This window comes from Morone saxatilis, unplaced genomic scaffold (assembly GCF_004916995.1).
Source record: "Morone saxatilis isolate NCDOM2014 unplaced genomic scaffold, NCSU_SB_2.0 Contig15, whole genome shotgun sequence".
NCBI lineage: Eukaryota > Metazoa > Chordata > Actinopteri > Moronidae > Morone > Morone saxatilis.
In genome coordinates this window covers 12,212,104-12,239,941 of record NW_023339707.1, presented here as the reverse complement: position 1 = coordinate 12,239,941, position 27,838 = coordinate 12,212,104, and the positions used below count along the sequence as shown (strand labels likewise).

Below are 27,838 nucleotides of genomic sequence, written 5' to 3'. Positions count from 1 at the left end.
GATTTGTCACCACCAGTCAAAAACCCAAACCAAAGATACTACATTTACATTATATGAAACAGAAAGCCAACAAATAATCACATTTGAGAAACAAAAGATTGAACAAAAACATGTTTTTCTTGACATAAATAAATGACTTAAAGGTCCAGTGGAACATTTCTTTTATCTATTGTCAGAAATGGACTATAATATTCGTAGTTATCTTTTCATTCATGTCCAATCAGCTGAATATATGAATTGTTCTGCTTTTGTTACCTTCAGATGAGCCATTTTTAACTACAGGAGAGCGGGTCCCTCCACGGTGGCCACCATCTTGAACCACCATGTTTCTACAGGAGCCCAGATGAGACAAACCAAACACTGGCACTAGATAGGAGCCACTGTAGTTTTATCCGACACCTTTGGATAAATAAATCCTAGACACTTTTAAAATCTTTTGACAATCAATTTTCTGTCTATTGACTAATCAATTATATCCACATTCCTTCATTATCCATCAGCATCCTGATTTTGACAACTATTTAATAATGTATTAAGATTTAGAACTGATGAAACAAAGTATAAGTTATTGGTAGTCTGTGGACCTACACAGGTTTTCAGCATCAACACAACTGTTTTATTAACTCTGAACACAGAATAGAAAACAGTAGATGATCAAACAATTTGGAAGCGGTTCTTGATTCCCATCTCTGATATTTAACCAGTTAATTTATTAACCAAGGATTATAATTAGTCAGTGGTTTTATGGTCACCCAGTAAACCCTCAAACAGTCCAGACAACCTGCCTGTACCCATTTGTTTTATGTGACTGAACCTAACTGGTACTGCCAGAGTTTGAGCACAAAGCTGCACTTTTGGGTTCAGACAAATGACAAGTGGGACGGTCAGAGAAAATGAAAGCATTAGAGTTCAGCCCTCGCCCTAAGCTACTTAACAAAGGCTCAAACCCCACCCGCAACCTGATACTTTGGATGGGACATGTTAGGGGTGGAGAGGCGAGCTGCAAACACCTGTGAATTCAGAAAGCCTGGATCAGCGTATGTGATGCCTTAAAATACTTGAATGCCGATTTATTTGTAGAAAAACACTGCAGCCCACTCATCTACTGATGTGTGTAGAGTGTGGACAAAACACAGGAGAGCAGAAAGAAATGTGACACTGGAAAGCCAAATCAAAATAATTTATTTTTGGTGACATTTCATACAGTTCTAGGATTGTGTCTCAAACACTTGGTTGATCCATTACTATATTTCCTTTTGCCACCCCAACCCAAATTAACAGAAAATAACCCAAACATATGGAGGGGGGGAGGGGAGGGGAGCAATTCCTGTAGGTATTTGCAAGCCTGTCAACATCAACCATATGCTTCTAAAATGATTTCACATTACTCATGAGTAAGATTCTTTTTAAAAACAAGTTAGTGCATTTATTTAATTATACTAAACCACTAGCTGCTCATACTCATTAATGAAAAAGAAATAACAGCCCCAGTGATTGGTTACTCGTTTTACTGCATTACTAAGCCCAAAGTCGATGCATCAAGTATTTTTCGCTCAGCTGACATCTCGAACAGTATATAAATGTCATATGCGTGATTTTATTTTGCCAATGCGATTTCACACAACTTTGGGGAAACCAGCCTACCAAGATTGGGAGAAAAGCGTTGTGCATCAGAATTAAAATAAATAAATTTAAAAAGCAATACATACAGTGAGTCAAACTTCAAATTCTAAGTCAACCTGTTTTGTTTCTCAAAAATTAAAAAAAAAAAAAAAGAAGAAGAAAGAAACGAATAAGAAAAAGAAACCAACAAAAACAAACCAGCAAACTCACCCTAAAAGCACAAAAACAATCTGGTGGATACCTGCTGTCAAAATCCTCCCTCTCTGTAAATTCAGCACTAGAACAAATTACATTCTCCCACACATTTCTAGTGAAGGATTATTACAATATAGCATAGGCAACTACACCTCTACAGCTTCTTCAAAATCCAGTTTCACTGGGCCAAAAGTTTCCCCAAGACTACATTATTTAGCAGACCTCGTCATTAAAAATCAAAACTTTATCCTATCACTCTATGATCGTAGGCAGCTGGCACATAGCACGTGAAAATGTTCCAATCCTCTTTATACCCACGACATGGCTGCCAAATGTTATGTAGCTATCACCCTTTAGCTAACAGCACTTCTCAGTCTATTTTTTGACACTATGCCATTTTTTAAGAACAATTCACAGATATAAGCTTAACCTGGATATCCTGTGATGATGTAGAAAAGCCAAACTTCACCTAAACCATCAGGTGCACAGTCAATTCTTACCATTAACGGTTAACCTATTATTCTTTTTTTTTTTTCCTCTTCCTCCCTCTCACTTGGAAAACGTCAACCTATTACCCCAACAAACATGTAAACAGAGAACCTGACTGATTATCAACATGACAAATGTTCTGAATCCATCAGAGCGAGTTGACCCGAATGGTTCAGATAGATAAAAGATAAAACTTAACATGAAAACTTTGGACCAGGCTAACAGGTTCACCGTGGCTAACAGGCCAGTGAGGACCCCAAAGTGGATTTCGGCTTTAAACAAAACCACACATCTGACTGCGGCGTACGTCGACAGATTCTGATATCTGACTGATACAATTTAAGCCAATTATGAACCAGGATCAAAATACCACCATAGAACATATTTCCTTAATATACATTAGAAGAACATACTGTCCAGTTTCGGGACAATGACTCTGAACCTCTGATGTAAAAATCAAAAATCATCCATTTCATTACATCAGTGCAACAGCACACTGTAGCACTTCAATCATTTTGCTTAACAATCAATGCATACAGACGTCAGTCAAACCTTCAGTCATACTTGCAAACCTAAGCACACAAGAAAAGAAAAACTGATGTCTCATTGCGTGTTAGTGATATCTTTGTATATGTACATGACATATATGCATGTTCTTTTCTTCTTAGTGCATATTGTTCTTGCAGACATCTATTCGTTAAATTCAAAAAAAGAAAAGGAAAAAAAAAAAAAAGGTAGAGGGCCATTTACGTGGCCCAGCATCCCACCTCTCCCTAGCAGAGCATAAATGAGATGTCCTCCAGATAAATCGCACTTGAAAAATTCTTTTAAGCATAATGCTGGAGGCCAGAACAAGATTTTTGTTTCCTTTTCAAATCACTCATCAAAGTTCTTCAGGTGTCATTTTGCTCATTAGTCCTGGATGTCCCGGTCTTAATGTCATTTTGAAAGCTTGTCTTTGGACAAGTTCCAGGGGGGGAAGGTGGCTACCATAATGTTGTTGCTTTTATGTTATTCATTTTTATATAATTATATATATCCATGTATATATTCATACATCTTTTTTCTATTCATATCAAGTTTTTACTTTGGCGATACTGGTGGGATATTCTGCTCTTTGCCAGTGTGCCTGTAGCCTCCCTGGGGGGAGCTGCGTCGGGCCGGAGGCGGGCGCCTCTGTTCCCGAAACTTGAGGCCCCCAGCGCCTCTGGGGCCATTACTGCGGTAGTAGCCTTGAGAGTCACGTTCACGTGGTGGCCGGCTCTCCTTGCACTCCCATCCCCCCTCCCTGTCGTGGCCCTTCTCTTGCTTGTCTCCAGGACCACTGCTGGAACCCGGCTCCTCGGCCTTGTTCACGCGCAGCTCGCGTAACGGCTGGCCTGACGCGGGGCCTGAAGAAGCTGGGGCAGGGGCCGCAGGGGGAGGGTCCTTGGGTGGCCGTTGGCACACCTCAGCGTAGCTGAGCTTACGAGGCTCCTGAGCCTAGGGCAGGGAAAATGTACAATTTTAAAACATTGAACACATTGAACACATACTCTAATTTAAACATTCATTTTCATGATTCACCTTGTCAAACCCTCAGATCTCATAATCTTAACGCTCATTGGGGTAGGAGTGAACGTTCTGGACGTTTGGTGGGAAAGAGCAGAGAGAGATAGAAAGAGAGAAATACTGAAGAAGTGTGACAGGTAGAGAGGAGGGAGAAAACCAAAGCCAGTCAGTCCACAACCTCACTTCCCTCTATGCGCAAAAGATTTCATCATCGAGAAGACAACTGTGCTCGAGTGTAGGCTGTAATTCTGAAGAATGAGATTCTTACCTGTGCAGGTGTTGGAACAGTGGCTGTAGCAGGGGCCGGCGTGCTGGGTGTCGCTGGCGTGGAGGCAGCAGAGGGCTGAGGCCTGGAGCTAGGCACGGGCTGTGTGGAGGAGGATGGGTTCACGGTTGTTTGAACAGGTGCGCGTGGAGTCACTTTGGGAGCTGGAGCTGGGGGCTCTGCCCGTTCAACCCTCTTCTCCTGACGAGTGATACTGTCAAAACAAGAGTTTCAGATAGTCACGTTTCCATTTTAAGTTTAATGCTGGTGTTTGACTTGGTACCAAATATCCTGAATTCAATTCAATTATTAAATATAATTATTTAGGCACACGTACCCAGGGGCTGAGGGTCCAAGTGGTTGTGTAGCAGGTTTTGCTGCTGTCGGAGCAGGACTTGAGACAGAAACAGCCTCCTCTGCAACTGGGGCTTGGCCTGAACCTGGACTCACAGTGGCTTCTTTATTGGCTTGTTCGGTCTATAAAAGCAAGGAAAACATGCATGTCACACCTAAACAATACTCTCGGTGCAGTTTTATTCAAGAGATATAAAACTGTTAAGTCTTAATTTTATTCTTACCTTGTCCCTGTACAAACCCCGGACAACATCCGACATTCGGTTTTCTAGCACTGGCTCTCCCTGTGTACTGACCACGCAGCCAGGAAGAGGTGGGAAATTGGTAGCAGCCAAATCAAACTTAGGTGGAGAAACCTTGACCTCTGCTAGTGGTACAGGCCGCTGAGAACAGAAATAGAGCCAAGAAACAAAGATCACAAGCTGTTTCGTGCTTTAAATACGACATACAAGCTTAAAGGGCAACATGGAAATTGCTATTTACCGCAATCCGTTCATCTTCTCGCCTCCTCCGTGTTCCTCTGTAGGTTGTGCTTCGTCTAAAATGCAAATAAATTATCTGTCAACAGTAATTCAACTGAGTCAAGTGTCACTGATCAAGTCGCAGTCCGTGAGCAGCAGCCAAGCACAAATCCAATGTCAACAGAAGGGTTACAAACAGGTTTACCTTCCACGTCCGGCCATGCCGCTGTCATCACTGGGGTCCAAAGAAGAGGAAGAGGAAGAGAGATGTGAGAACGGCGAGCTCAGGTCAGAGGCTGTCTGGACTGGGTTAGTGGTGGTGGCGGAAACAGGAGCGGGCGGCTGTGGGCTGCGCAGTCCAGTCAGACTCTCCAAGGGGACAGGAGTTACAGACGCTGTTGTGACCTCACTTGTCCTCACCTGGGGCTTCACGTGGTTTCTGTTGCAGAGAGGAAAAGGTGAGGATGCGCATGGTCAGGATGAAGTTGTAAACACTTTTTTTTTTTTTTTTTTTAAAAAGGGGACCCATTATGCTTTCATAAATATACATAAATTATAATGTTGAGTGCTCATATTAAAACATGGCTAAAGTTTCAAACAATGAGGTGGAGGTTTTCACTGCTCTGAATGCAACGTTTTCAGCCTTTGGTCGTTGACAGCAGGCACAGCACGCCCATGAAGTACAGCACACACCCAGTTATTCAACTTCTCTACTCAGGACTAGTTTTTGCATGTGTTGCACAAAGTGCAACGAAAGTTGTGAAGTAAAGTTTTCTGGTTTTCCCTCTGATGTCCTCTGGCCTCTCTGCCTCAACTCAGTGATTTAGTTTTACTTGTTGCCAAAGCAGCTAATCACCAACTGCTGCAAACTTCTAACGGACTCAGCTACTAGCATGGCTAGCTTTATAGCTTACTGATCTAACTAGCTAACATCAGCTACAGTTTGCAGCCGTTAATAGCTAGCTTAACCAGCTAACCGCTAACAACAGGTAAAGCTTTCTATTAAACAGGAAACTGTAAGCTGAAGCTGAGCAGCCAGAGGACAAAGAAAACCAGAAAATATAATCCAGTTTCACCAAAATCAGTGACTTAAGATATAGAAATGTGTGTTTTTGTACAATCTAGAGTTAGGGGTAGAGTTAGGAGCTGAAACGGCTTGCTTCAGACAGGATGAACTGATAGAGCAGTTTAAGATAAATAAGGATTTGAACTGTGAATCATGCAGAGCTATTCTAGTGGAGTCCCATAATAAAAATAGACAGTGGAAATTAGCATATTAGGTCCCCTTTAAGACAATTGTAACCAATGTTTCCTGTAGACCTCTTTGCTCAGGGGGATAATTTTAAACTTCAATGGGTGTTAACAGACCATACTGGTGGGTTTGTACATGTCTATTTACATGTAGAAAATGCTTCAAACCAGTTTAGATTTCCTGCTTTAAGCCAAGGTTAATACTATACGAAAGGTTGTAGCAACTAGAGACATTCTTGACATGAAATCCATCTCAGTGAACATGTCATCTTTATGTTTTGCCATGGACTATAAGATGTTAAACCACCTGTATGGTCATGTAAGTAGAGCTTACGTTTGGACATTAATGCTATTACATAGAGAAAACCGCACCATAACAGCAAAGTGGTTATGGGAATGAAACTGAAACAGACAGTAAAAGGCCCACATAAATAGACTAATAGCAAAAACTGCCATTTGTTGGGGGGAGAACATGTTCAGATGTTTGAGGCTGACGCAGCTATAGGAGTTCAAAGGAAACACTGGTGGCAGCAGTTTGCTAAAGGAATAAGACAGCATGCTGTGTCCTCAGGGTAAACGTGTAGACATGCAGGACTACATCTGTGCTCATGATTGGTTGAAGCAGTTGAGACTTTGGTGTCAAGTCAACATGCTGTATGTTTGGCAATCTGCAACCAACCATAAACTCACTGAGAAGAGCTGACAACGCCCATACAAGACCCAGACAGACTACTAAGATCTTAATGCACCACAAATAATGCTTTGAGACAGACACTGTCAGAAACCTAGCAGCGTGATTCACATGGACTGATCTTCTCACGAGTCTCTGACCCTCAGATCTCATAATCTGAACGCTCATTGGGATGGGGAGGGAAGCACCTGACTTTGGAAGGGAAGGATAGAGAGGAATAAGAAATTAGAAAAGGAAAAGATGAGAGAGAAAGAGAGAACCAAAGCCAAAATGACTCCACTCCCTGGTTTCCCTCTATGCGCATCTTGATCTCATCACTGGGTCTGACTTGGGAGGAGTCCAGTGAGATATTTCTTTGTGAAGCTGCTTTTTTTCAACGTGTAAACAAACGTAGCAAAGTTGTCATCTCTTTGCGAAAGATTTAAAGCGTACGGATTAAAGCTCGACAGCTGTCTGACCTAGACTCAACTCCACACTGTCAGCCTCTCTTTCTCATAGAATACAACACATGGAATATGGTAATACAATCACTGACAAAGAAAGCAGCAGAAAAAAAAAAAACACAAAAAAAAACCATAAACAGATAAAATGAATGGTTAGTTGTGATGGAGAGAAACTGTTACGTAGCATAACGTCAATGCAAAGAGGATATTTTGGAGCCAAGGTGGCCATAACTGGAAAAAGCCAGTTTTCTCAGTATCAGATCGCCGCTGCTGCCACGTAGTAGGCAAGCCTACATTTATCAAATGACATGACAAATCCAGGATGTCCATTACCTGGCAACACACATTTATCACACTGATGAAAAGGATTACGGCTATACAAAATCTGACTGGCAGAAGGCATAGGCCCTGTTATGGATTTAGTCATTTGGCTGCTGCAGTATGGTAAGAGATGAGGGTAGCGATGAAGCTTATTGTACAGTATAACAGTGGTACCTGAAGGCATTTATTACATTCTTTCTTGAATAGAGGGGCACACTGTGGGGACAGTAAGCAGACAGGGAGTAAAGAACAATTCCCTGGATTATCTTTAAAAACAGTTTACTAGACAATCTGATGTTCACGGTTTAGCAATCACACACAAAAAAGTGGTAAAACATTCCAATTAGAATCATGTTTATGCAAATTATCAGATCAAAGTCAAAACTGAAAGAAACTCAAACTCTAATCGAAAAAGAAGTCCTTACCGGTTTCTGTTGAATGGGCGAGTGATATTAAGAGAATTGGAACCAGTTTTGTAGTGTCCAGCAGAGCCAAATCCATTCACAAAGCTACTGTTTGGAAACGGTGCCTGCACAGAGAGAGAGAGTATTTACAAAAACTATTTCATGCAACTGCAAACTTATTTAGGAGCTACCACAAGGGCCTAAAAATACATTTACTGTATTATTTGCTGTGTTTACACTCCAACTGAACATTTTGAGTAACTCATGCCAAATATTGTGTCTGTTTTTACAAGAAGGGACGAAGGACAGACTAATTTGAATTCATTCAATGCATTTCATGTCACAACACACAAGGTGCCAATGACTTACAAGCCACTGTGCAGGGTTTTCACTCCAGCTATGGCTGGCATACAACTTATGGCCTTCAAGGGCAATTATTTGCATCACATTTTATCACGCATTTAATGCTGATGACAAGGAAATAAAAGCAGCAAATGGAAGTGAATGTTTTAAAACTGAGGTGCGTGAGGGGTAAATTCCAGAGTAGGTTTGTGTTCGTGTCTCATAGCAATGTAGGTGCAGTGTGTCTCACCAGAGGAGTTTCAAAATACGGTGTGGGCGAAGTCGTCCAGGTGGGAGGTACGATGCCGTAGACTGGGTACTGCTGCTGGGGGTAGACGTGCTGCATGTAGAGCGGAGAGCTGTACTGGGACTGGCTCTGGGACTGCTGAGCGTACAGGCTGCTGTCCATGCTACGGTAGCCATTCTTTGCAAAGAATGTGTTGATGGCCTTTATTCTGGCCTGTCAGCATAGGGGGGGGGGGGGGGGGGGGGGGGGGGGGAATCCAAAATCAGCCAAAGAGCAAAGAGTGAAATGATTAAACACAACTTCACAAATGGGTCTTTCTGAAATGACTACAGAGCTTACATGAACTCACCATAATGGGTTTTCCCTGAAATGTTTTTACTTCCTCTCTCAAGTATTTGTATGCCTAGGGGAGCATAGGAGATAATCACTGAGCATACATTCGTGGTGTAGCATTTCGACTGAATATCAAGAAAAGTGCACTTTGACCTGCGTTACCTGTTGAGCATCGGTGTCTGATTGGAATGTGATGTACCAGTTGTTGTTGTGTGCAAACTCAACACTTATCACCTTTGGACAATTGTCATTTTTGAACAGCGACTCCACTTCCTGCGAATTGGACACAAAGAATAGTCTCAAGCTTCAGGTAAACATCACCTACAACGTAATGCTTCTCAAAGACTCGCCGTATTCATTTCTAAACACATGAACAAGTGAGCTTTACCTCAACAGGCGTGGTTTCAGGGACCTCCCTTAGGATGATAATGCACCGCTTGTGATTAGGACGCACCTTCTCCCCTTTCTCATCCACTTGTACCATGGGCGAGGCTGAGGGAAATTCAAGGTATTTAAATCTAGACACAGCACAGACGTATGCAGATCATTTTAACATACACCATCTTAAACTTCCCCACTTACATCTCAACACATCCAGGATGAGGTCCATGTCAGTGGTGAGGACCTTAATGCCCTCCATGCTGGCTATAGTCCAAATGGGGACAAACTGGTCGCTGTCCATCTGGGACATCAGGTATAAATCCTTAGAGAGGTTTTCTCTGAATCACAAAACAGAAACACACACGTAGGTTAGCCTTTTATTGACTTGGGAAATAACATGTCCACTTGACAAATTCTACAGTATTAAAGCTTTTTTTTTTTTTTAAGTGCTTGGCTCTTACCTAGAGAAATAAAACTCCAGCTCTTTCTTCAGAGACTCTCGCAGATTCTCAGAGGAGATCGGCTGTTCTTCAGTTTTGGAATCCACTGAAAACCAAAAACAAAATGTCAGTGTTAAGAAAAGTGATATAACATGCTTTTATATTAAGTTTGTCTGTAACAAACGCTTTACAGAAAGACTCAGTGATTGGGCGGGGGAGGGGACGTATGTCTTTCTTGACACTGTCGGGTTCATTTAATCACCTGTTTTGTCATTGATAAAGCTGTCCCCAAATCAGGTTTTCAAGGTCGACACTTGTTCGTCAGGTGCTGGTGGTTCGTGCTTTTTCTTATCTATAGGTATTTGTTTTATGAACAAACATTATTCAACATTATTATTACTAATGTAGTTTCCTTAATACGCCTCACCTACAAATATGAAAACTATATATTTCACTCCCCTGCTCAGTTGACAGTCAGCCTACATCCATCACACCTATAAGACCCACAATTTAATGCCTCTGTTCATCATCTGTGATGTGAAAACACACATTAAAAAAACACAGTCATAGAAAGTTCAAGTATGCATCTTGGCCATAGTTTAGTTATAAAATCCTTGTGCTCCAGGCTGCTGAGAGCCCCCTCAGCTGCACACTCAGTCACGCTGGATGCAGTAAAGGACACTGTACCACCGTCTGTTTCAAAGGTAGTTTGGGCGACTTCATTGGCAGTCAGCAGTGGAGCAGCCAACAGACACTCCTCGCTTCCATTACCCTTCTCTACTTCCATCAGTTCACTTTGTGGGGATTTAAATGACAAAATGTGATTTGCCTTCTTGACTGATGACTCAAACGATTGACTTTTTTTTTGGTAGCAGCCCTAATCATTGAGGTCAGACAGTCGCACTGGACTGCATCATGTTCAGAGGCATCTGTAATGTGTTATGTACACAGAAAGGACAACGCTTACCCACCCTCAATAAAATGCAGTCCGGTACGACACCATTTTGAACTATGACCTCAATAATATACATATAATTGAATACACACATTTCCAACAATGTCAACAAAAACATGAACTTAGTAAAGATCGATGTTTTGGCAGAGCTGGCATCGGACTGCAGCAGATTCTGCAGGTGAACATAAAAATGGCCGCTTGGTTCAAGTTACTACAGTCGCTATAGGATAAGCTTACCAAACAATTAAACAATTATTAGGATTACTTGACTGTGATATTAAGCCTTCTTAAATTCTGTTTCACTCAATCTCAAGAGATCTGTTGAGCATGACTGTAGAGTTTTGGCTGCTTCGTTATCATTTAATAAGTATAATATTATATGTAGTATTTAATAATGAGTACTACTGAGCCTGTAAAAACACTTGTTGGATGTATTTCGTGGCTCTACAGTGGCTGCAGTTATGTGGATCCATGTGGCATTGAGAGCCAGCAGTCTGCAGGTTTCCATTCATTTTAACCAAATAGACTTCCCACTGATTAGCACTTAGCCTGTTTATGATATTAGACAACGCAGTTCGCTGTCGTGTGAGGTTTTATATGCCATACAAACTTTATTATTTAGATTATAAAAATGAATAAATCCTTAGCTACAGTCCTGGTTGGCGTGTGGAGACGACTGCATGTGATGTGACGCGACTGACCTGAGGTCCCCGTGGTGGACTCAGCGGGGGAAAACCCCAACTCTGGAGGGTCCATTCCATTTACTGCTATCTCAGCTGTTGCTGTGGAGCTGCTGTCATCCAGGGCCGTGAATCCCACAGTGTACTGCTTGCACCCAGCAGACGAAGGCTCAGAATAACCTGTAGATAAGGTGAAGAGTTTCATTTAGAACCAACAGCCGAGAATTTTAACTGCTTCACCCCCCGTTTTGAAAGTCAATGTGTGTTCCCAAGTGTTTGGCTTAGTAATCTGATGGATATTCAATTGGGCTGATGTTGGTGCGTCTCACCCTCACTGATGTCTGAGGGGGGCCAATGAGGGCTGTTGGTAACAGCCTCGCTGGAGGCCACAGGCATCTCCTGCCACACCTTGGCATTTGGGTTCAAACCGGCGCCCTTAGAGGTGACCTTCAACGCAGAAACAGCAGGATCAAAAGAGTTAATTAATAGCAACATTAAAAGCAGAATGATGTTCGTATTTAAGCTAAATTAAAACACTGCATATAAACAAAAAACAATAGGGAAAATAGTTTGCATGTAAAGCTGTTAATTATCTAACTTAGTTTATTTATATTCAAGCGGATTTGAATGTGACTGATGTGATATATCTGCAATTGAGAGCTACACTACGCTGAGTATCATGAATTTAATATTCTCACAGATTCACCTCAGATTTGCCATCTCATCTCTGCTCGCCATCAAACTTGCTCCCAGACTACTTTTAAACCACTATAGCACAAGGAATGTTTTATAACACAAACGCGTGGAGTTACTTTTTATATCCAACAATGAGCACTGAGCGGTAAGCACCAAGCATCTTCAATGCATTAAAATCAACCTAATGGAGGTTAAGTGTTAACAAACGGCCTTGCTTAGGAAATCTATGACCATCAAGGTGTCAATCTGAGGGGAACATGATAACTTGATGCAATTAAAATATAGAAGCAGCAAACATTAAAACACTATTTGGCCAATTCCATGATTTTTCTTCAAAAGGCAAACACTAAAAAACACTCCAAAAATATAAGAAATGTATATAATTAAAACAAATGAACCAAGTAGCCATTTAGTTTCGCAGGCAGATGCACATAAAAGTAATGTGTGTTAGTCAGAAACTGAAATTAAATGTTGCCTTTTGTTGTTTGAGTAAACATCTCTAATGCTGTGTGTGTGAAGGCACATCATTCGCTATCACTAAACCATCAACATACATACAAAAACCAGGCTGCAACAACTAAAAACCTTGCAGATTTAATGTACCGTGAAGGACGGAGAGGTTACAGCCGACCATCGCCACAACTGCTGATTTCACCAACTACTGCAACCTTATAGGGCCGGGCCACTAACTCAAATCACCTGGTGCAGCCTCGGGATAGTCTGAACACCTGCATACCATTGGGCCTCCATGGCATCTAATTGGAAATCAGAGAAGTACAATGAAATGTGCCACATTGGGCCCCGTGATCCCCGTCACAAAAGAGGCTATTACCCTGTTAATCTCAACGAGGAGAATGATTACAAACAGCTTTTACGTAACCACAACGTCTATGTAGCAATAAAGGTTGATAAAACTGTGTCAAACAGCAAACCAACATAATGTTAAGACAACTTCATAATCACTTTCAACAACACGTTTATATTTTTGATGTTACTTTTGTTTATACACACACATTATTAAAAGGATTTGATCAGACTCTCCATATGAAAAAGGGGGCTGAGGACTGGCAGGAGAACTCCTGACCCTGCAGAGATCTGTGGCCAAGAATAGATCACATACTGTACATATTAAGGCATACAGACACTGATGGGAACCAACTGTGGATTTTATCTAAAGAGGAGCTGATGACAGGACGCTGAAAACTCCAGAAACACTCACATTTACCACCTTCTTCCTCTGATATTGTCACTTGGCCACCTGCATATAGATCCTCCCTCTGTTTATAAAAGCACTTGGCCCTGACCAGTGCAGCTGCCAGCTACAAAACGCCTCAAGACACTTTCTGTCCAACAACTACAGCCAGACTGGATGTGCCACACGGCTAGGCCTCGGTGTCACTCAACGGAGAGACTGAACATTTATCTGCCGTGCAACTTGACACATGGTTACAATGCACGCTGCCGTGTTACAGGCCGTAGCGAGCCAAGCAATGTCAGCTGACTGCGCAGCGCAGGCCAGGTATTTGCAACGCATGTCACTGCGCTAGCTCGGTCAGCTAGCGGCGCGATTAGCTAACAGATAACGTTGATCCATCGGCTAATAATCGAAGCATCGATCACCTGCACGTCGAAAACAACACCATCAGCGGCACCACGCTTCAAATGCCACCGTCGTCCTCCCACAGCGGTGTCATAACTCCACTTAAAGGCTGGTGATTACTCAGCAAACTACTTAATGAGCTCGCTCCGCTGCAGTAGCTCGGCTAGCGTTAGCCGGCTGCAGTGTAACGTTACCTCTCTGCACCGGCAGGTCGGGTAAAGCTGTCGGGTAAAGCTGCCATATGTGCGGAGCCTGATCGATACCACCCTAGCAATCAAACACCATCACACCGCGCACTGCGCAAATACACCAAGTTTTAAATGTGGTCTCTTATTATGAGTTTGGTTGGTGTTAATGTTAGCTGTCGCCTGATGAATATATCGCCCATCACGCAGAGGAGGAGGGGCTCGTACAAGGGCTAGACTAGCTCTCCCAGCTAGTTAGGCCAGCTAGCAGAAGAAGGCCGTCACTCCACCAAATGCCAGCCCGACCCCTCCCCTCGCTCGGCAGACCTCGTCCTCTCCCCCGGTCTTACCGGTCGCGGGATCAGCCTCCTCCTGCAGGCAGCGGCCGGCTCTCCGCTCTGGTCCTGAACTCATCAGCCGCTGCCTGATCACTCCACCCCGTCCCGGCTTTCCCGCCCCCACGGCCTGCCTCCACCCACCATCTCCTCCTCCCTCCCTCCCTCTTTCCTCAGACGAGCGCTGTAGTTCAGAAGCAGTCCAGTCCTGTCCGCTCTCCTGGCTCGACTGGATCAGACCAGCAGGCTCAACTGAAAAAAACGAGCTCACTAGCGAGTTAGCCGGACTAGCAGGCGTGCTAACGAACGTAGGCGTGCTATGAATCAACGGAGGCGCGGCTTAACGCTGCTAGTCTCAATGAAGTCCAAAAACGCCACGCTGAAGACACCACGAATGGTAACAAGCGATGCACAAAGCCATGAACTCTGCTCCACCCACCACAGTCCCCGCTGGCGTTTCACCACGAGTATTACGTCTGCACACCGGGTTGGTGAGGCCTCAAACTGCTGACGCACCCGAAGCGGAACAGCTGGGGAACAGGGCCACGAACCCTTCCTCAGCAGCACCTCCAGTCCGCCGACGTCCCGGCTGCCACCAGGCGAGTTCTCGGGTGACGCTCTGGGCAGAACTATTTCCTTTTCGCTTTTCCGGATCACGCTGTAGTTTTATGCGCACTACTTTGTGCTGTAATTTAGTCCAATTTAATTTGCAAAATCAAAGGTTTTGGGTTTTTTTTTATTGGCATGGGAAAACGTGTGCCAGAGCGTGTAAAATTCATACAATAAAATAATATGTATAGTACAGAATTAGTAATAAGAAAGAAAATAATGTAATTATGTTAGGTTTAAAAACACATGATGTAATTTTTTTTTTTTTTTTTAAAATGTGTGTTTTCATGTTAATATATATTGGGACAGTAAGATATGTCATGTCTCATTCTTCTAGGATTGTGTATTTTTTACATTTACATTTTTACATTTTATTTAGATCAGTGAAGTCTGGGATTACAGAGTTTCATATGTTAAAAATAAATGTTACTTATATTATAGTCAATATGCAGCAGTCAGGAGTACATATTTGCAAACTTAATGTTGTTGTTAAAGTGATAACATTCACTTTTATTGATCTGAAATATACAAAGAGGAATTGAACCCAGCCTATAAAGTGGTAATGCACCATTATGTTCATGATTTGATGACATTCAAATAGACTTTGGACGAAAAGACCAAAAAAAGAAAAGCTTGATTTAATTTCAAACCACATTTGTACAATATACTTTCAGAAACAAAATGATTAAAAATGCACAATACAGTGATATATAATGTTTTCTCTGTAGGCCTGAACATCATTTATATTAATTAGACACTTATTGTGTTATGTTGTGTAATGTATTTAGGTTTTTATGTCAGTTATCTCAGTTAATACACTGCTATCATCGTAATGCCCAGGAAGGGTGTTCAGTGAATGGTCTAAGACGTCTTATGTGGCCTCAAAAGAAAAAGGAGAGCTGTGATGTAATCATGTTTTTGCCCAATTTAAGATGCAATCAGGAGGAGCAGGTGATAAGCCACTGAAAACACTTGAATTACCCCAAAAGGTTGTTCAAAGATCGTTCACACAGTATTACATTGACAAATACCTGTAGCTTATTGAATTATCAGTGTAAGTAGATAAACAAGGCTCAACTGCGTATGTTACGTGTTCCCTTCAAAATAAAAGTAGACAGTGAATATTCAGGGCTGTGTTTGTCGTGGGCGTGCTGTGAATCTGCTGCCTTTAATGGTCCAATATGTCCTAAATCACCACAGCATGTTCAAATCCAGCTTATACAGCTCCTAAACCTTTATTTTCTGTGTCGTTTATCATGTCTTTACAGTAAAGACATAGGGCATTTTATGGATATTAATAAGATTCTTATTACAATTGTCTGTTTCTGAAGACGACTCATATTCTTTTCTTTTAACATAAATGACAAACAATTAAATTGTGTTTAAAAATATCTTTAATCAGTTTTATAGTATCTGGCATCTACATTGATTCACTGGAAGTTTTGAGAGTCGGAAGAGCTACAGGATGCTGAATTTAACACATATAGGATAAGACAGCAGCTCTTTTATGAAGACATGTGGACAAGAAAAATACTTTGTTATAGGACAGACTGAGTCTATTTTCCCAGAGGACTCCTCTTCTTGATCACATGCTCCATGTCAGCATGTTCAGATGTGTCCAGCTTGATGTTGTACTTGGCCAGGATCTTCATGATGGGCCTGATCTTCAGCCACCACTGTGTCTTAGGGATACGGTGCCTGCAGCAGACAGAGGAGGTTATATATTATTATATATTAAACATGTTACCTGTGCTACAGTAAGTCATATGGAAAATATGCAACATTACTCAAAATCTGTGTCTCCCTTCAGGTCAGCGAGAGGCTGGAAGGTGAGCGCCCTCTTTCTCATGCCCAGCACACAGGCAGAGTCTGGTGTGTTAGCGAAGATACGACCTGAAGAACACAGGAAGTGAAACAGTTCAGTTAACGTGCACATTGTAACGTTCAACCACCAAGAAACAGTATTTTTAATTCCTTTCTACCAGGTTGCCTCAGAATCACTGTTTCCCTACCACTGGGTTGGTATTCCCCTTGAAATCAATTAAACATGACGATGAAAACAGTACCGCAGCGGCCGCCGGTAAAAAACAAATAATGAAAATTCCTTATTTCTGCTTTAAGTAAAAGTTGAAAATGAGATAAAAGTATTCAGAAATAATCCCCCCTGTGAGAGTATATTATATGATTGAATTATAATTATTGATGCATTGTTTGTAAGTAGTATTTTACTGTTGGAAAGTGGAGCAGATTTGAACTACTTTGTATTCTGTTTGGTGGTTTGATACAACAATGTGTCATATTTTATAAGATGATTATATGTTTTGTGTATAAAATCTTCATCTGTAAAGTAACTAGTATGTATTTTCCTCTGAAATATAGTGAGGAGTTTAAATATAGAGTAACAATAATAAAATGGAAAAGTGCATACAAGTACCTTACTTGTGTACAATAATAACAGTCAATGTACTTAGGTCCTTTTCACCACTGCCTGTTTGTATTATAAACTGCAACACAATGCACCACAGAAACCTTTGATTTCGGGTCCACGTACCATGTCTATAGCACTCTTTGAGTTTCTCAGTCAGCCACAGAACAGACTTGGCACCCATCTTTGTGCCAAAATTTCTGTCGAAGGGGGTTGGAGTGCCGCCCTGTCGTCAATAAAGGACAAAGTGTATCATCAATTAGATTGTAGACAAAAAAAATCTGTTGTGGTTGGACACTTCACTGCATGAACAGACCTGCTGCATGTGTCCGAGGACATTCTTACGGCAGTCGAAGATGCCTTTGCCCTCCTCTGAGTACAGGTTGAAGATGAAGTCAGTGGTGTAGTTGGCATTAGAGTTCTCATTCCTGCCGTAAAAAGAACAGTGAAAGGTTATTTTACTGTCATCTTTAAAGATAATTTTTGTAATTGTTTTGTGTCAAATCATAACAGAAGTTATCTCAGGACACTTTTCAAATAGAGCAGACTGTACTCCTTATAACATTATTTACAGAAACCCAACAGTTCCCACCATGAACAAGCACTTGGCGACAGTGGGAAGGAAAAACGTCCTTTTCAAGAAACCTCAAGCAGAGCAGCTCTAAGGGGGGCGGCTGTCTGCCTCAACTGGTTGGGGTTATGAGGATTCAGACTTATAGCTGACTGATACACTTCCAGAGTCTCATGTAATGATACACTCAACTCACAGTTAGCTACAATTCATGATATGAAAAAAGATTGAAGACAAATTATGACTGAAGAATATTTTTTCTTATAGATTCTTTATCAGGTATAAACTGTGCTTAACAATACACATTTCCTTTAGCGAAGTGAAACTGACCGACTGTCTTTGTGCCTGATATCACGATTCATTTTTCATCTCACTGATTTAAATCTTCACAAACTTGTATCACAATTTAACTGTCTCATGATATATCTTTACTGTCCTATTCCAGTTTATGAGTAAAAGCCTTTTTTCACAGCAGACAACTGTAAACTGTGTTTTGATGCACACATTGTTCTCTTATACCCCAATTAATCTCTGCTGCACTCCTGGGCCGCACCTGACCAGGACCTACCTGAGAATCAAACCTCTCTTCACTGTCGTCTTCATCTTCTCCACAAGATGCCCTACGTTCACCTACAGGCCGAGGCCACAGATCACAATCAGAACACGTCACTGTTTAAGGCGTAGAGACACTGGATAAACTCCTGTCATCAGCTCACCTCCAGGTCTTTAATGCTGAATTTGTCCTCAAAGATGTAGGCGGCATCAGCCCCAGCCGCCAGACCGGCCATGGTGGCCAAATAGCCGCAGTATCCACCCATAGTCTCGACAATAAACACACGGCGCTTGGTCCCCGCTGCAGACTGCTTGATTCTGTCACAGGTCTGCAGAACAAACATGGAAGAAATGCATCAAGCTGTTTTTAAATATGTTTGTATGTGTGCTGTTGAGGCACTTACAGAGGTGATGGTGTTGAGGGCAGTGTCAGCGCCAATGCTGAAGTCAGAGCCAGGGACGTTGTTGGAGACGGTGGCGGGGATGACCACCATGGGAATGCACATCTCCTCGTATTTCTCTCTGGCTTGTACCAGCTCCAGGCCTCCCACATAGGCCTGCAGACGGGGGTAGAAGGTGAAGATGGATTTGTTTTAGTGATTTTCTGGTTGAGGGACAGATCAGCCAACATTGACGGCTGTTTCGTCTTACCTCAAATCCACCAACAATCACCAAAGCGTGGATGTTGAACTTGGCGATATTCATGCTGATTTCCTCCAACATTTTACCTGGAAGAGATCTTCGTGACACACAGACAAATAAGACAGTGAAAGGTTTTGTAGTGCAAAAGCTGTACAACTGGGGAAAAAAGCAAATGTTTTACCTCTTGGTGCCCAACATCGAGCCTCCTTTTCCAGTCCAGCCACTCACTGAAGTCCAGATGATAGGCTCGATCTGCAGTGAACAATTATTGTTTTAAAAAACTATATGGAAACAGAGACAAATGATACAAAGTTTGCAAAATTTATAAAGAAAAAAGGTCAAAAGAAATATTAAGAAAATTGAGAACATACTATGTTATTATTATAACCTGACCAGAGCGCAGAGGTCTGTTTGTGCTCAATAAAGGCTTATCATCAACACAGGATATTGTATATTGTATGTACACCTTGTATGTCTATGTTTTTATCTGATAAACTACATTTGGAAACTATGGGTACAATAACGCATGTTGTACTTGGTTTGTTTTTTGTTTTCTTTTGCCTCTGTATTCGGTGAACGAACTGTAACATGGCTTTCGGGGGAGCTCACCTTTTTCGGGGGAAGGGGCTGGCACTTGTTCATAACTTATAACACATCTGATTATATAATAATCAGTTAACAATTTGACATACATCCATAATAGCCTAATTTTACACATTAATCCATGATAATAAAGATACAGTAAAATATAAATGCTTTGCAAAAATAGAACAAAATTTTACAAAGTTTTACAGGGGAGGTCATGTCTTATCAAGAGGAGACAACCCCTCCCTGGCTGCCCTGTAGTTTGCACCCTGATACTTGAAGAAAATTATTTATTTATTCATTCACTTGTGATACTAATAATATCACCCCATTACTACTTGTAATAATACCATTACAGATATCATAATCTATGTTTTTGGTCCTTTTTGTTTACCAATATTTTTATTTGTCAGATAGTTACCAACATGTCTCAAAAACAGATTCATTTGATAAATCATGTAACTCTACATTCAACATTCTTGAACCATGAAGCATAAAATCAAGATTATGTTTGGATTCCTTGGTTTATTCACACATGTTTCTCTGGATTTGCCACCATGAAAATGCAGCCTCCACCAATTATAACATTTGAAACAACATTTTCACAAATCTGTGTTCCAGTTTCAGGAGGTTTTAGGAGCAAAGAGGGAAATGTACACTTACTTGTCCATGAGCCAGACCGTCAAAGCCATCATGGACAGCCAGCATGGTGTGACCCTGGATGATGCCCATCCTCACTGCTGAACGGACGGCAGCATTCATACCAGCACAGGGAGCACCGATGTTTACGATAGCCACGTTGATGTTGCTCTGGTCAGTAAAAGGCAGATTTATTTAGATTTATTTTTGATAAAAGAACAATCTTTATTAACGGTGGTAAGAGTGTGGCTTAATGGAAAACAAATGGTCTTTACTTTAACATCTGGGGGGTTGATGTGAGCCAGCTGCTTGTATGTGTTCCAGTTGTTCTCAAAGCTCCTGCACATCATAGATAAGAATGAGCGTTGGTAGTTCAGGGCTACATTAGCAATCATAATAAAAAATACAGTCCAAAAATGATTAAATACTTTTATTAACAATTAATAAACTGGCCAATTTAAAAAAAAACTATTATAAGTGAATTAATTCAAATTACATTTAAATGATGCTTCATAAACAATAACAAACAAAATAAAAATTGCAATTCATTCATTTATTATTATTAATTCATTGGTATTACACTCCTCTACATTTAAGAGGGAAATACTTACTTTCCTCTGAGCTTGATGGCATCCTCAAATCTGCCCTCAGCCATGGCAGTGGTCACATCTTTGGTCTGTAGGAAAGAGAGTGACGGAGAGTGAGAGAGAGAGGAGGATGAAGAAATACCTCACTCTAATGCCAGTCAGTCTCTCAATGATATCGATATCACAGGGTGTATGGGATTGTTGTGGCCTAAAACGACTGATTTCATGGCAGCTTTTCTAACAAAATTGCAATGCTGTGAATGTTTTTAGGTATATTTTTAGAAAGAAAATTGCAAACATAGTTAATTAGTAGAAGTAGTTCATATTTTTTTGTACAATTCATTAAAAATCGAAGGTAATTTGTTCCAGTGAGAATAAAAACATTAGTAGTTTGATAACTGTCTCAATGTTTTGTGCAGGAGATTGTGCTACAATTGGTCAAACTCTTGGGAAACAACAAAGTAGAAAAGTTGCGATGAGTGGACAAAATCGCGAGGTCATGCAGAATTCACAGGGATTTGTTGAGGTTGCATTAATTGTTGCAACTCTGCAATTTCCCAGAGGGAAAGAGGGGCTGATCAGTGCATAGCTTCCAAAACAACTAGAGAAAACAGTAACTGAAACCTGGTGGAAAATACTGTGACGTACCACTTGCACACACTCCATGAGTGGCAGTCTGACTGCCTGGTTTCCGGACAGGCTGACCACACAGGCAGGAGTGTCTGGAGTGGCCTCCAGCAGCGCCATCACCGCCTCCACACCCATCCTGCTGCCCTGGATGACACACACACACACACACGCACACACACAGTCAGATCATCAGGCGTGTGTGAGAAGACAGTGACAGAGCTATACACTGTCCTTTCTATAATTCTTTATTTATTTTTTATTGAGAGACTTACCAGGATTCTGTCGAAGGCGGAGGGTGTTCCTCCTCTCTGTACGTGTCCAAGAACAGTGGTGCGAGTATCAAACCCGAGCCTGTCAGTCACCAGCTGGAGACAAATAAACCCACCTTTTAGTACGGCATGTTGTCTGAATAATACCGCACTCACATTAGAAAGAATGGCTTGCCTTTTTGATCTGTTCAGATGAAATTGGTTTGCCATCTCTGGACATCGCACCTTCAGCCACAATAATCACATTCAGACGAGAACCTCTGGCCCTTTGCTAAAAAAACACAATCAGATGAAATAAATCAAAAGTTGTGCACTCTGAGTGACACATTTAAAGCAGGTTGTCAGGCAAATGAAGACACACGTACGTCTTGCAGCCTCCTGCACAAGTGGTTCTCCCAGCCCTCATCTGGGGGCATCTCTGGAATGAACACCCAGTCTGCACCGCAGGCCAGAGCCGTCACCAGGGCCAGGTACCTGCATACACACATACACACACACAAGATAAACACTTCTCAGCAATATCTGTACATAATTCAGGCTTAAGAAAACATGTCTGTAAACGGGTACATTTTAAAGTCCCAATGAGACATTCATTTAGCAAAAAACAGAACACAATGGAGGCATTATTTGTGGATCAGTAAAATATTAGTGTCTTAAAGTGAAATTAATTTCGTCAGTAGAGATGTGACAGGAAGTACATTCTTCTGTGAGACTCAAACTGACTCAAACTCAAATATCTGTGATATTGTGTTTTTTCCTGGACACAAAACAACAATCAGTTTATTTGGTACATGTTGAGATAAGCATTAAAATTAATGTAAATATGAATAAATGCATTGTTCAGGCATTTATTGTTAAATGTGTGAATCCTTAAGACCAAAAAAAGTGAAAAATTATTTTATTTATTATTTTGACTAAATATCAGCAGCAGGTGAACATGTTACAGTAGACTGAGATCAAAATATATTTGATTATATATACCAATATATTCTATTTTACTCCAGTGATGACCAACACACACACACACACACACACACACACACACACAGAGTGTACTGACCCGCAGTGTCTGCCCATCACTTCCAGGATAAAGGTCCTCTGGTGGCTGTGGATGAACAGAGAGCATTTTGAACACGTGGAAATTAAAGTGGAATTAAATAAGATTAAAAACAAACATTCTTTACTGCCGCTGTTCTCTAATTTAATCCCTGGTGAATAAGTGGATCTTCTCTGACCTTTGTGCAGTTGTGGTGATGGCATCCACCACCTCGATGATGCGATGCAGGGCGGAGTCGGTGCCGATGGTCATGTCGGTGCCACAGAAGTCGTTGTCGATAGATCCCACCATACCTACGATGTTCAGGTGGGAAGATTTCTTGGCTTCTTCATCTGTAATCCTGCCTGCAGAAAGTAGACAGTAACATTTATGAAGAAAAACATAATCTTATTTTCTTTTCCTTTACTCACACATCCCTGTTTTTTTTGGACGAACTGTATTAGCAGTGTTATTTATTGATCTGTTTAAATTAATACCTTGCAAAACAACTGGTCATAAAACAAAAACTAATTCCACTGAGATTCACTGTTAAGCAATACAACCTAAACAAGACTTTTACAATCAACAGCCATATGCTGCAGGCTCTGTGAGGCTGCACTGGCTGCAAACTAACACAGTATTTACTCACAGTATTTAGCAGGTATAATGTTAACGGTGAACATTTTCTGATAGCACAAAGCACAGATTAAAGCGGAGGCTGGTGGGAATATCATTGGATTGCAGGTATTTGGTAAAAAAAACAAAATATTGGACAAACATCTGAGTTGATTATGGTGTTATAGGAAAAATCAGGAAATTATTCACATTCCTGAGGGGAACATTTCATGGTAATCCATCCAATAGACAGTAAAATTCAGTGGATCACCAAAGTCATTAGGAGTCATCCTCTGGGGACCATGAATGTCTGTATAAAATCTTATCTTAAGGGACCAAAATGGTGAATTGACCGACACAGTACTGAGACTGTGACAGACACAGCTGTCGGGATAAATGGATTTATTATTCTCAGATCCACTATGTTTGTTTACCAGCTCGGACGAGGTCATGCAGCAGTCCGCTCCACTCAGTCCTGAACTCGTTGGCTCCAGTCAGACTGCCGTCACCTCCAATCACACACAGGTTGGTGATGCCCAGCTTCACTAGGTTGCAAGCTGCTGTCATACGACCATCTCTGGAGCGGAAGTCCTTGCAGCGGGCGCTGCCAATGACTGTACCTCCCTAACACACACACAGAGGAGAAGCTGTTTTTAAATCAGCTACTGATACACACACATTTTCTTGCTGTAATCATGGAGGGGTGTGCACCAGGGCAGCTTTATAACACTGAGGAATTAGACTCATTAAGATGCCTTGAAGCCACATCAAGTGAAGCCACGTCACGCTTTGAGTAAATAAGGTCAGCACTTTAGAAGTGATATCCTAGAAATCTGCCATGGCCCATTCCCAGTCCATTGCTCACTTTCACCCACTTAATGAATCTCATCATGTCAGCCTTTCTCTGCTGCTGCCAGGCCTCTTTATTTATACAACACAGATGACAGAAAGCAATGTGAATCACAAGCTTCACAGTATTATTGCATTTCCATCATCCCTCAGTCACAGGGCCGCGGCATCCGTTTAATATCACCACTCAGTTTCTGATGTTATAGAGGTTGTGAGACGCCAGGGGAAGCTCTTGACTACAAGTGGAGAAGGTGTGTTAATGGTTAAAGGATCAGTTCACCCAAATTACAAAAACCTACTACCGTAGATATGGTCACTTTTATCTAGTTTTTAGATATGAATAAGTAAATGTTACTAATAATAACTTGATTTGATTTCATAATAACTTGATTATTTACATACTGTATATATTTACCTATTTTTATTATCTATTTTTTTTCTTAACTATTCACATTTTTGTTCATTTCATTCTTTAACATTGTTATCATTGTAATTGTGCCAGTAAAGCCTGTTGAACTGAACTGAATTGAACTGATAGTCTGCTGCTGCCACCTCAACACGATGAAGGTTAATGGAAGTTTGTGTGTGATGGTCACAGTGATTGTTAATGTTAATGTTAATGTTGCTGTATAGTGGTTGTACTTAGGATGGGTTAAATGCAGAGGACACATTTCACATTGTACTGTGTATGATTCTGTTCTGTTCTAATATGATAATGTGGTTGGATCTCAATTATAAAACGTGGATTCCTCAATGAAGAAAACAACTAATACAAACTGCATAACTAGACAACAGTAAAGGTAATGCATTTTGGGTGAACTGACCCTTTAAAAAAATAATTAAACACTACACAAGTCTTTCACACTTGAATATTTGCGCACGTTTTAGTGTCTACACTACAAAAACAACATGTGGTTCTCCTCTGGGTAGTTTGTATTGTGTTTCTGTGTTTCTGTGTGTGTTTACTCGACTGTATGTCGCTCACCAGCTGAAGCATCATGGACACACTCTCCCATGTGGCGGGGCAAATGTTTTCTCCTCCATCCACCAGACCCTGGTAGCCCTGCAGCACATGTTAACAAACACTGTGGTTGATTAAAGATACAGGTTTGCCTGATATACGTACTGATTTACCTGCAACAAAATTTGAATGCTCTTTAGTAACACATACAAAACATGTGTCATAGGTTTAAGAGTCCCTGTGTTGTTTTCATTTGCAATATTATGACATGTCAATGAACTGTATCCTGTGTGCAGCCTGTACCTCATGAACAAAGTAGACTTTGGCTCCGGTGTAGAGACCAACTCTGACTGTGGCCCTCACAGCTGCGTTCATACCTGACACACACACAAATAACATGATCTTAGTTACTCACATGATAAGACAATGTCAGATTCTGTGCAACACTTCCTATCAGATGTCAGGCTTAAAACTCACACGCCCATCTTAACCTTTAAATGACTTGATCTGTGCATTGGCAAAAGATGAGGCAAAAATAGCCATCAGGAAAGGACAGGAGTTTCAGGGACTGTAGTGTACCGGGCACTGGATGCCCGGTACACTAAAGGCCACAGTGTAAGCTTGTGTTGTGGCAGGCTGGCATGCTGCAGCTCTTGTTTCACCACACAGCAGCTGTGCATGGGGGGGTGTTTCTCTCCTCCATACCAGAAAAAGGTCAGCAGCACTAAAATTAGCTCTAATGATGCAAAAAAGGGGAACGCCGGGGCAGATAAAGCCTCCACACAAAGGGTCAGAGTCAGGCTTGGAAAGGAAGATCGTACAGGAATATGACACATCGTCCAGTTGGACTCAATGTACTGGTAATGGAGTAACTGTCTACAGGACCGTAATGTCAGTTTGTAGGTTTAACAATGGAAAACACAGCCTGTATGGATGATATATTAACACACTTGATTTGTAAAGTTTATATATTTTATCTGCAACACAATTTTAGTCACCTGTGAGAGTGTTTGGGTTTTGTCTGGCATTTGTAAGGACCTTAGGAGTTTTGCTGAAATATACATTAGCCACTGGTAGTGACATAATCTTATCATGCAGACTTCAAATAGGATTTACAGCCAAACATCCATCAATTTCTGACAGCTGGCCTTCATCTGTGCCACTCTAAACATGCTGCTTGCCCTTTCTGTTCCTTGGCTCCTGAACTTACTTGGGATGTCATGGAGCATTAACATGATACTTTATTGGCTCTCTCGTAAGATGGAGGCCAGGGCTTCTACAGCTGGTTGGGATTCAGCGCTGTGCTCGGACACATCAGCAGGGAAGATGCTGTCCAGACAGCTTCTACCTCCTCTGGCTCAATTGGTGGACAGCCCAATTGGTTTTAACAGCTCAAAATAAAAGCTGTCATAAAATATTGGAGCCTCTGCTTACCTTGGGCGTCTCCGCCTGACGTCAGCACGGCGATGGAGCGTCCCAGCCCCATCTTTGTGGGGTCCATGGTTGGGTGCACATTCTTGGACATGTTTCCAGAGGAACCCAGGGGGGCAGACAATGAAGGGAAAAGGAGAAAGAAGACTGTGTTGCTGCTCTTCCTTCACTCTCTGTTCCTCAGAGGAGGCACAAGTGAAGGCACGGGCTTTATAGACTACTGTTCCTAATCCTGCCCCGAGCCCCCTCCCACTGACACCCTCCACCACTCAATCACACAACTCTACTAAATATACATCAAGCCGAGTTTACCACCTGCAGTGGACAGTTAGACAGGGAAATGCAATGCACATGACACTCATGTGACAGGATCATTAATCATTTGTAATTAATACATTCAAAGCTACAAAATGGTACGAGGATTCTGAAGGATTCTGAAGGAAAACTGTCACTTTCTATACCTTAAAACAGCTACAACTAATCTCAAGTCTCACATTTTGGATCTATCAGCTTGATGTGAAAGCTTTTCTTCCTTTAATATAATTGTGAATTGAATATCTTTAGATGTATTTTTATTATTAACAGTTTGCCACACAAGATAAAGTTTGAATTCATCTCTTTGGTTTCTTGTCATTATGTTTTAGATTACAGAGTCAAGCTGACTCAGCAGCAGGGTGTATTGCATATGCACTGTACTGTATGTGGTATTAATACTACATACAGTACAGTACTCTCTACACAGGATACTGTGTCTCATGATTTAACATGAGGTCGATATGTGCACCTTGTAACATGTTACCAGGAAAGGGCTTGAACTCTACATCTGGCCCAGAGGCAGTCTGGAGAATGAAAGACAATATGGCGTATCTTGTTTCATGCAATAAAGATGACGTTTTCCACATCTTTATGCTTGAGGAGTTATTGTGAGTCAGCATAAATAACTGCCTGAAGTTCTAATAAGAGACTCTGGTAGCATCCAAAAGAAAACATGATTATAGTGAAGATCGTTAAAGAGAATTAGTATTGCAGAAGAGACGGATTAAAAAAAAAGTGGTCAAAATCAAAGCAGCAGAGGCCGATATATCCTAATTCATTATTTAATTAATAACAGTCTCTGAGTATCAGCAGAAAAATCTATTTACTGATATAAAAGAGAAAAAAATCATTCATGGCGAGACAGTAACATATAGAAATT

General features: G+C 41.4%; 2 protein-coding genes across 5 annotated transcripts; both read right to left on the bottom strand.

The window, feature by feature from the left end:
* Positions 1–1,600: 1,600 nt before the first annotated feature.
* LOC118324989 (la-related protein 4) lies at positions 1,601–13,860 on the bottom strand. Of its 4 annotated transcripts, none has more exons than XM_035657517.1 (17): positions 13,743–13,860; positions 11,756–11,873; positions 11,448–11,606; positions 9,813–9,897; positions 9,553–9,689; positions 9,359–9,462; positions 9,133–9,243; positions 8,987–9,040; positions 8,641–8,850; positions 8,070–8,173; positions 7,819–7,860; positions 5,144–5,377; positions 4,961–5,015; positions 4,702–4,860; positions 4,461–4,600; positions 4,127–4,337; positions 1,601–3,789 (listed from the first exon to the last, which is right to left on the bottom strand). In XM_035657517.1, the coding sequence occupies exons 2-17, from the start codon at positions 11,820–11,822 to the stop codon at positions 3,391–3,393; spliced, it is 2,271 nt and encodes a 756-aa protein (XP_035513410.1). In that variant the 5' UTR covers positions 11,823–11,873; positions 13,743–13,860; the 3' UTR covers positions 1,601–3,390. The 4 variants fall into 4 exon arrangements, with proteins under 4 accessions (XP_035513410.1, XP_035513411.1, XP_035513409.1 ...); XM_035657518.1 differs by lacking the exon at positions 13,743–13,860 and adding an exon at positions 13,342–13,654; XM_035657516.1 differs by lacking the exon at positions 13,743–13,860 and adding an exon at positions 12,726–12,877.
* Positions 13,861–16,227: 2,367 nt separating this feature from the next.
* Positions 16,228–26,849, bottom strand: pfkma (phosphofructokinase, muscle a). The gene is made up of 22 exons (XM_035657515.1): positions 26,647–26,849; positions 25,516–25,589; positions 25,237–25,314; positions 23,837–24,026; positions 22,987–23,152; positions 22,812–22,856; positions 22,117–22,225; positions 21,927–22,022; positions 21,755–21,847; positions 21,501–21,626; positions 20,877–20,941; positions 20,541–20,604; positions 20,290–20,436; positions 19,223–19,293; positions 19,051–19,138; positions 18,804–18,956; positions 18,564–18,728; positions 18,416–18,477; positions 17,593–17,704; positions 17,403–17,502; positions 16,639–16,744; positions 16,228–16,549 (listed from the first exon to the last, which is right to left on the bottom strand). Exons 1-22 carry the CDS (start codon positions 26,735–26,737, stop codon positions 16,408–16,410), a joined length of 2,343 nt encoding a protein of 780 aa, XP_035513408.1. The 5' UTR covers positions 26,738–26,849; the 3' UTR covers positions 16,228–16,407.
* Between the last annotated feature and the right edge of the window lie 989 nt (positions 26,850–27,838).